At 47.2% G+C, this 9,961-nt stretch overlaps 1 protein-coding gene across 1 annotated transcript; it reads left to right on the top strand.

The window, feature by feature from the left end:
- Nucleotides 1-1,759: 1,759 nt before the first annotated feature.
- LOC127170228 (DLA class II histocompatibility antigen, DR-1 beta chain-like) lies at nucleotides 1,760-9,743 on the top strand. Its single transcript, XM_051118069.1, has 7 exons — nucleotides 1,760-1,878; nucleotides 2,105-2,324; nucleotides 7,320-7,372; nucleotides 8,416-8,697; nucleotides 8,775-8,888; nucleotides 8,984-9,008; nucleotides 9,282-9,743. Exons 1-6 carry the CDS (start codon nucleotides 1,809-1,811, stop codon nucleotides 9,001-9,003), a joined length of 759 nt encoding a protein of 252 aa, XP_050974026.1. The 5' UTR covers nucleotides 1,760-1,808; the 3' UTR covers nucleotides 9,004-9,008; nucleotides 9,282-9,743.
- Nucleotides 9,744-9,961: the final 218 nt, after the last annotated feature.

The raw sequence follows: 9,961 nt of genomic DNA, 5'->3' as shown, positions 1-9,961 counted from the left end.
TCCTCCATTACCAAGAACCGCATCCATTCTGAATGAAACAGTCCAACTTGTAAGGTGATTAAAGGTGAAGAGTGACGAATGCGCCCACGCCCAAGTGGTTTTCCCTGAATAGTTTTAACTGCATATTCATGTGGATGATGTTGACGTGATAGATGCAGCTGGTTTAAACATTCTTGTGCAATGAAGTTGCCGGAGGACCCTGAATCAATTAGAGCAGAAACAAACAGCGAACGATTAGCAGTATGCAGTGTAACAGGTAATAAAGTGAGGTGAGTGGTTTCAACGTCAGATTGTATGGTACTCACCACTGGGCGTGGGAGCCGGACTGGACAGTTACGGATGTGACTTCCCTAAGTGCGCGCCAGGCCTTGCGGCCTTCTCTTTCCATTCCCCAAAGATCACAGGACTTCAGCTCGGTCCCTCTCAGCTCTTGGTTCATCTTCACTTTTCACATGGGACGAAACTCCCAGTCACCATCGAGTCAGAACATCTTTGGAGTTCATCACTCTTCAGACCCGGAAGAACATGATCACGATTCCAAAACCACCACTGCTCCGAACCATCAAGACTTTCACCAGAGACTGCATTTGGACACTTGTTCAACGACCAAGGCAATGCAAGTAGTACATTTAACTAAACAAACAGAGGTTTAGTATAAGCTGTAGACAGCACTGATGGTTTCACTCAGGTGGCTAACTGACTCTTTTCATAGCTTCATTTCCTTGTCTCTCTCTAACTGCTTCTCACTGACCATTCCCCTATGTATGAGTGACTTTGTTAATAGTCCTTCGTTAATAAACCTCTTGTGCACAATTTACATGAGTGTTGATTCTGATTCTGCCTTGCAAATTAATGACCCTTTACGATTCAAATTCGAGCTACATGCTCTAATGCAGTGGTACTTTAAGAAAGTTATTTTCTGTGGCCAAGAAAATATCATTTCTTAGAGCTGATATAAAAATCATACTGAATGTTCGTGGGACGAACAGATTAGTTGATGGAAAATTAGTTCTGCTACAGTTACTACTGGCAGCTGATATAAATAATTGTAATTAATAATAATTAATTATAATTATTTATATACATTTCCCTTTGAGCTAAATCGCGACAGTAACAACGAATCAAAACGGTTACATTTCAAGTGACACGAGAAAAAGACATGGAAAACTTCAATGAAATTCAGAAAAGCAGCATGCACATTTCTGGTTAAAAATGAAAGGCCATCAACTGACACAAAACGGGAAGCATCGCCAGATTCAAACCAGCAGCAAGAGTCAAAAGCTCACCCACAGTTTAGTAAACGTTGGTGCTGGGCAATACTGTGTGCCTTTTACCCCACACACAGGGTAAAAGGCCCACCAGCATAGGGCCACATCATACATTTATGAGATTTTTTAACCCCGTTGTACCCTATAAAGACACACAACTGTATATATTTTGAAAATATGTACATGTATTTACATGTATATATTTATATTGATATAATTTATATAATATATAAATATATTTAATATATAAAAATAATATTTATTCTTAAATATATACTTGCATGTGTGTGTATTTATAAATACATAATAAATATACACTGTACACACACATATATTATGTACACACACAAAAAATATTTTGGATGCGATTATAGATAGATATAAAACTAGATAGAGTTTGTTGACACATGAAAGCTGTATGCTGCCTAGCAACACTTGACACGGAAACATGTAGTGACTTGTTGAAAAGTTATCTTAAACATCCATCTCATGAACATTAAAGCACCAGCAGCATGCACCTGGTATTCTGTGTGAACAAAAATGTCACTACTAAAGCACAAGAACTGTCATCTCATATTAACACTGGCTGCATTTTTTGGAGCAGAAAGTGGTAAGTAAAATGAGAGGTACTGAAAGAATTATCAGTAGTAGACATAAAATTGTTCACTTTTACTTAAAATGTAATAATTATTCTCCTGGAACCTTTTCTCATTAAGGGTGATTTGATCTGATTTTCCCCCGGGGGTGGACTCTGTTCTTTTTTAAAACTCTTGTTTTATTATTGACATAATTGTCTGACAAAACTGTGATTTTTCTGCCTCTACATTCTTTTTCAGCTAATGAACATTACACAGCCCGTTGGTCAAGATGCATCTACAGCTCCTTTGATTTAAGCAATATGGTCTATATTGACAGCTTTTATTTTAATAAATATCTGTTCACACAGTTCAACAGCACAGTGGGAAGGTTTGTGGGGTTTAATGAGTATGGAAAAAGTGTTGCAGAGAAATGGAACAACGACTCCTTTCTGCAGTCAGAGATAGCAAGTGTTAATACTGTGGCAGGCCGCCCGAGCTCTCTTCAGCGTCGCCCTGGAAACATACAAGGATCAGCTGGCACCACTCAGCACGGACCGAGCCGTCACAGCTGCCGCTCGTTACCGCTGCTCATAAAATCCAGCACCTTGAACTGCCAGTCGGAGAAGCTCCTTCCTGGAATGCAGACGCTAACCTCTCTTTCTCTCTTACCTAGACAGCAGCCTGTGACGGCTCGGCCACGCACCCTCACGGTTCACGGGAAGAAGAGACTTGGAGCACAGCGCACTGAAAGGACCGCACGGAGCTCCCCACTTTGAGTTATTTTGCACTTCGATTGTCAATAAATTCACCCTCCGGGGATTTTTGCACCAGACAACCTGTTGTGTGATTCTTCTCCCCGCCACACTGGTGGAGAATGCGGGCAGATTGAGAAGAATCACCAACACGTCTCCCGTGACCTTGCTGATTTTTTTTTCCTCTCTCTTTTTTTTTTTTTTTTTTTCCCCCGCAGTCCACAAACTTTGGAAAAAGACGGCGCTCCTTCCCCATCATGGAGGATCTGCTCAAATGCTTGACAGAGGTCAGCGTACGTCAACAACAGATCGTAGAGCATATCGCCGGTCGCCAAGGGCAGGTTGAAGAGGAGCTCGCTGCTCTCCGCCTCGCCGCCGCTCAACGTGTGCCGCTACCTGATCCCCGCATCAAGGCTACCCAGCTGCTTCCTAAATTAACCGGGATGATGACATCGAGCTATATTTACAAATGTTTGAGACAACGGCCACCCGGGAAAACTGGGATCAGAGCGAGTGGGCTCGGCTGCTGGGACCCCTGCTGACCGGAGAGGCCCAGCGTGCGTACTTCTCCTTGCCAACAGAACTCGCTGAAAGTTATGATAATTTAAAAAAGAAATTCTCGGACGTCTTGGGCTGTCCCCCATATCAGCCGCCCAGCTGTTCCATGAATGGGAGTATAAGCCACGCCACCCAGCCCGCGCCCAAGCGGCTGAGCTCGCTCGACTCGCACGACACTGGTTGCTAGAAGGAGCACCCACGGCTGGTCAGGTAGCGGAGCGCGTGACGATTGACCGGCTGCTCCGAGCTCTTCCCCGGCCGCCAGGAGGGCGGTGGGGATGACTAACCCCACTACCATCGCTGAGCTCGTCGGATCCATCGAGCTGGCGGAGGCAGCGATGCGTCGTGATCCGGGAGCGAGCGCCGTCTTTTCCCCGGAGGGTGGGACAGGAGCGACGCGCGCCGGAGGGTACCCAACGCACAGTACACAGGCCCGCGGCTCCCGGCCCGGTAGACGAACCGATGCCTACGGAGGACCCTGCACCCCCACCCCGCACATGGATGGCCGGCTGTATTGTGCATAGGGAACCTCCGCGAGGAGCCCCGCGGGCGGAAGTCAAGATCAATGGGCGGGCAGCCCTAGCACTCCTAGACTCTGGAAGTTCGGTAAGTCTGGTTCAGGCCGCCATATTACCGCCCCGAAAAGATTCCAAAGCTCACTTACCCATCACCTGCGTCCATGGAGACACCCAAAACGTCCCCGCCGCAGAGTAACCATCTCCGCTGCGCCGGGGCGTGGCCGGTTGAAGTCGGTATTCTAAAAGAGCTGCCCGTCCCGGTGCTCCTTGGAAGGGATTGGCCCGGGTTTGAACAGCTGCTCCTCGCTACCACTCAGCCAGCCAGTCAGGCCGGGAGCCGCCGCGATCGTCGGAACAAACGACATCCACGCCGCCCCGCCCTGTTAGCGTCCGACAGCGGGAGAGATGGTGAGTCCCCCTCCTCAAACACTAATGTCTTTTTTGATGTTTTCCAGCAGGTGGCGGGAGGGGGCTCCTTTGCCAAAGCTCAGCTGGAAGATGACAGACTTAAGCATTGCTGGACCCAAGTCCGTGTCATCGAGAACCAAGAGCAACAACCAGCGCCCCATCCTCTCCCGCACTTCATCGTGAAAACGGCCTGTTGTACTGTGTCGCCCAGCGGAGGGGGGAGGTAAAAGAGCTGCTCGTGGTGCCAAAAGGGAAAGTGGAAATGATTATGGAACTTGCACACGCCCACCCAATGGCTGGTCACCTTGGGGCTGCAAATACCGCCCAGCGCATCCGGGACCGGTTCCACTGGCCGGGTCTAGACGGGGATGTAAAACGGTTCTGCCAAGCCTGCCCGGCCTGTCAGAAGACCTCGCCACGAGCACCTCCCCCCAGTCCACTCATTCCGCTTCCTATAATAGGGGTACCCTTCGAGCGAATTGGAATGGACCTGGTGGGGCCGTTGCCAAAGTCTGCCCGCGGACACGAGCACATCCTGGTGATCGTCGATTATGCCACCCGGTTTCCAGAAGCCATGCCCCTGAGGAAGGCTACAGCAAAGAACATCGCCAAAGAACTCTTCTTGCTCTGCACCCGAGTCGGCATCCCAGCTGAGATACTGACTGACCAAGGGACCCCCTTCATGTCACGGCTAATGGCTGACCTTTGCCGGCTGCTGCGAGTAAAACAGATCCGAACGACGGTTTTCCACCCGCAAACAGACGGACTCGTAGAACGGTTTAACCAAACATTAAAGCAAATGTTGAAGCGTGTGGCGGCGGAAGACAGAAGGGATTGGGATCTGATGATCCCCTACGTGCTCTTCGGTGTCCGTGAAATTCCCCAAGCCTCCACCGGTTTTACACCGTTCGAGCTGTTATTTGGCCGTCAGCCAAGGGGATTACTGGATGTGGCTCGAGAAGCATGGGAACAGCAGCAGCCGGCCCCTCTCCGCTCCGCGATCGAACACGTGAGAGAAATGCGCGAGCGGATTGAGAGGGTCATGCCATTAGTACGGGAACATCTGACGAAGGCGCAGCAGTCCCAACAGCGGATATACAACCGGGCGGCCCAGCCACGAGAGTTCCAGCCCGGGATAGGGTCATGGTGTTGGTCCCCACCTCAGCTTGTAAATTTCTCGCCACCTGGCAAGGCCCATATACGGTAATTGAACGCATTGGACCGGTTACTTACCGACTGCGTCAGCCCGGCCGACGGCGTGAAGAACAGCTCTACCACGTTAACCTGCTTAAGAGATGGGTGGGGACCCGGGAACAACTCACTGCCCTAGCCTCGGTTGACCCCGCTGTCATCGACGTGGGGGACCACCTGTCGGCCGCCCAGAAAACCGAGCTGAGCCATCTGGTCAGTCAGTTCTCCGATGTGTTCTCAACGCGTCCCGGGCAGACCAACGTTATCCAACACGACATTCGCACGCCACCTGGAGTCATCGTGAGGCAACGTCCCTATCGGGTCCCAGAGGCTCGGAGACAGGCCATCGAAGATGAGATCAGCGAGATGCTCAAGTTAGGGATAATTGAACCATCTCGCAGCGCCTGGTCCAGCCCGATCGTCATGGTACCAAAACCAGACGGCACCCTCCGTTTTTGTAACGACTTTCGCCGGCTCAACGAGGTCTCAGAGTTTGATGGATATCCGATGCCCCGTGTTGACGAGCTACTCGAACGTCTGGGGAGGGCCCGGTTCATCACTACCCTCGATCTCACAAAAGGATATTGGCAAGTCCCTCTCACCACATCGGCAAAAGAAAAAACAGCCTTCTCCACCCCTAGTGGGCACTGGCAATACCGGACCCTCCCCTTCGGCCTCCACGGGGCCCCAGCCACGTTTCAACGAATGATGGATGTTATCCTGCGTCCCCATCAGAGCTATGCCGCAGCTTACCTCGATGACGTAATCATCCACTCTGAGACCTGGCAGGACCACCTAGAGCGGCTACGGAGGGTGCTCCTGGAGCTCCGCCGGGCTGGACTGACCGCCAACCCCCGGAAATGCCATCTTGCCCTCGCAGAAGCTCAGTACCTGGGATTCCGGGTTGGACGAGGGCTGATCCAACCGCAAAAAAAGGTCGACGCCGTCTTGTCAGCGCCCCGCCCAACAACCAAGACCCAGGTACGAGCCTTTTTGGGGTTGGCGGGATACTATCGCTGTTTTATCCCTAACTTTTCCACCTTAGCATCTCCCCTGACAGACCTCACCAGGAAGGGGCAGCCGGAGAAACTGATGTGGAACGACGAGCTTGAAAAGACCTTTCAAAGCATCAAAACCGCGCTCACCACCGAGCCCGTCCTGAGGGCTCCCGATTTCAGCTGCCCCTTCCTGCTACAAACGGACGCCTCAGACACGGGCCTGGGGGCGGTCCTCTCCCAGGTCCGGGACGGTGAAGAACACCCCGTAACTTACATCAGTCGTAAGCTGGCCCCGGCAGAGACCCGGTATGCGGCAGTGGAAAAGGAAGCCCTGGCCATTAAGTGGGCGGTCCTGGAGCTCCGCTACTATCTGCTGGGACGCCGCTTCACCCTGATAACTGACCACGCTCCGTTACAGTGGATGGCTCGCGCTAAGGATACCAACGCCAGGGTGACGCGGTGGTTCCTAGCGCTCCAGGACTTCAGCTTCACAGTAGAACATCGGGCTGGGACAGCCCACTCCAATGCCGACGGTCTCTCCAGGCTATGGTCAGCTTACGCAGGTCTGTCAGGGCGCACTCCCCACCCACCCCTATCTTTCCCGTTTTACTGTCCTAATTCTCGTTACAGGACCAGCGCGACGCTTAGGGGGGGGGAGTGTGGCAGGCCGCCCGAGCTCTCTTCAGCGTCGCCCTGGAAACATACAAGGATCAGCTGGCACCACTCAGCACGGACCGAGCCGTCACAGCTGCCGCTCGTTACCGCTGCTCATAAAATCCAGCACCTTGAACTGCCAGTCGGAGAAGCTCCTTCCTGGAATGCAGACGCTAACCTCTCTTTCTCTCTTACCTAGACAGCAGCCTGTGACGGCTCGGCCACGCACCCTCACGGTTCACGGGAAGAAGAGACTTGGAGCACAGCGCACTGAAAGGACCGCACGGAGCTCCCCACTTTGAGTTATTTTGCACTTCGATTGTCAATAAATTCACCCTCCGGGGATTTTTGCACCAGACAACCTGTTGTGTGATTCTTCTCCCCGCCACAATACACAATGCACATTTCATATTAAACTCAGGGAATCAAAAGTCCATGAAAGAACAGGTAAGTGACTTTTCTCAGAACTTTCTGTTACTTGTGTAACATTTATATTATTTTTACAGAAGCTTGTGCTAGTAAATAGAAAATAATTATGAAAAGACATTTTATTTAGAAAAAGACTTCTAGATAAATAATAACCTTCTGAGTAACAGTAAACAATAAATAATAACCTTCAGAGCATTTCTTAAATGTAAACATTTTATTAAAAAATTAATAAATAATGACCTTCTGAGTAACAATTGCACTGTTTAGAGCATTAAAAAAATGGAAAAATTACATTTTTGAAAAATTATATTTTATTCATACGATATGGTATGTCCTCTATAGAGGACCAGGACTCAGTTTTAATAAAAAGTTGTTGTTGTTGTTGTTTTTGTTTGTTTGTTATAAACAACAGGCAGTTTTTATAACAAACTTTGTATTAGGAAGAATTAACATGATGATGTAATATACCATTTTTCTTTATGCTATATGTGTGTAAAATGGCCATAAACAAGTTTTCCCATTGTATACAATTTATCTAATTTGCATATTAGTGTATTAGTGTGTTTTTGTATTATCATATTTCCATAAGGGTGTTAAATTTTTATCACTAAATTAATGTCAGCCATTGTTAAAGGCTTCTACCATTCTACCCATGAGAAGAAGTGATCATAGTAAAACTTCCAAACATTTGGTATATCTGAAAAGCCCTGAATAACTTTTTAAAGGACATTCAGACCTACAACTGAGACATGTAATGTCTCAGAGGAATTTGCTAAAATGTAATGTCTTTTACACACTCAAAAAAGTGATTTGTTAGACTTACTTAAAAAAAGACTGTCAAGTGGTTCCACACAACTATATTGAGTAATTTGTACAAGTAACAATTTAGTTGTTTGAACAACTGTGCAGAAAACAAAACTCCATAGCTTGGAGTAATAATAATGATAATAATAATTTTAGGTTTAATATTTCTACCCCCATGCCCACTCGCCACACACACACATGCATATGAATTGATGTTTGGGAAAGTGTGTATTACTATGTTGCTCTTCTTGATTCAGTGAAACCGAAGGTTAAGCTCAGTTCAGTGACACAGACGGATGGCAGTTACCCAGCTGTGTTGATGTGCAGCGCATATGAATTTTATCCACAACACATCAAAGTGTCCTGGCTGAGAGATGGTGAAGTGATGACCTCAGACGTGACCTCAGTTATGGAGATGGCTGATGGAGACTGGTACTACCAGATTCACTCTGAGCTGGCATACGTCCCAAAACCGGGAGAGAAGATCTCCTGTATGGTGGAGCATGCCAGCTCAACTCAACCTATCATCACAAACTGGGGTAAGAGGTGGTAATCACTGTTCATATTCTAACTACGTTTGTAGAGGTATAATTTGACACACAAGTGTACCCCATAGATCCATCTCTTCCTGAGTCTGAGAGGAATAAAATCATTATTGGTGTTGTTGTACTGGTGCTGGGAATCATCATAGCGGCTGCTGGACTCATTTACTACCGGATGAAATTAACAGGTCAGAGGAAATGAGAATAACTGAATGATATTAATCTGTGTACATCATCCCTGTACATGTATGCAGTTTATCAATCTTTTTATTTTGTTTGACAGGGAGGACATTACGTCATTAATAATGGTAGGTTTTATAAAATTTTCATAACTTATTTGTCAAACTCATTCACTTGATTAATAATTAGACAAATTTCAGGTCATCATTCTGACTGCAAACGGACTATTAATGAATACTTTATCCTTTATAACATACACAATCTTAATATCCACAGTTCTTTAGCTGACATTGTATTCTGAAATTAAAATAAGAAAAAACGGCAATCCTAGGCTATTGTAGTTTTGATCTATTAAAGGACAGCAATGAAGTCTTTTTGTGCTTTATTAACTTTATTAACAGGTTACAAACCACCTCCTGTCACAAACACAGCAGGCACCTCTATCCATTTTAATCATCCTCATCACTACTGCAATCACTGCCCTGCATATAAGTGCACACCTTACTTTCACTTATTGTCTGGTCTCAACTTTAGAAACAGACCTAATACCTGCAATACTCACCTAGCGAATCTCCAGTTTTCCTGTGAGCGCCTATGTTACTCCAGTGATCTTTCCTAATATCTCCAGTATTACTCAAGTGTCTCTCCAAGTCTTGTTATCTACATGTATCTCCTGTGTTGCTTCTCATCTCCTGTGATCTCCTCCTTATCTCCTCTACAAAATAAGAATGCTTACCCCTTATCTGTAAGTTGTGCGCTCCTGCTGAGAGGTGTACCTGGTCTTCCTTCTGTAATCACCATGTCTTATAACAAGGACTTTTATATTGTTATCCTCATTAATGTATGGCATATTGCTATCGGTGTCATTCATCGTACCTGTTTGTCATATTTAACAAACTAGCAATAAATAAACCTGTTTGGGTTCCATTAAAATCTTGTCTCTGAATGTGTTGTTCCTTCCTGACCAACCAAAGCCATGAACCCGACAGATACAGACTTATTCAAGGACTTATTCAAGTTCACCAACTTCGCCATGTTCACCAGCCACCTCTGTCATAACCCCATCACCTCTTTTTCACCA

Source organism: Labeo rohita, chromosome 8 (assembly GCF_022985175.1).
Source record: "Labeo rohita strain BAU-BD-2019 chromosome 8, IGBB_LRoh.1.0, whole genome shotgun sequence".
Lineage (NCBI taxonomy): Eukaryota > Metazoa > Chordata > Actinopteri > Cypriniformes > Cyprinidae > Labeo > Labeo rohita.
Note: the sequence above shows the minus strand (reverse complement) of the source record. Positions and strands in the feature narration are given on the sequence as shown.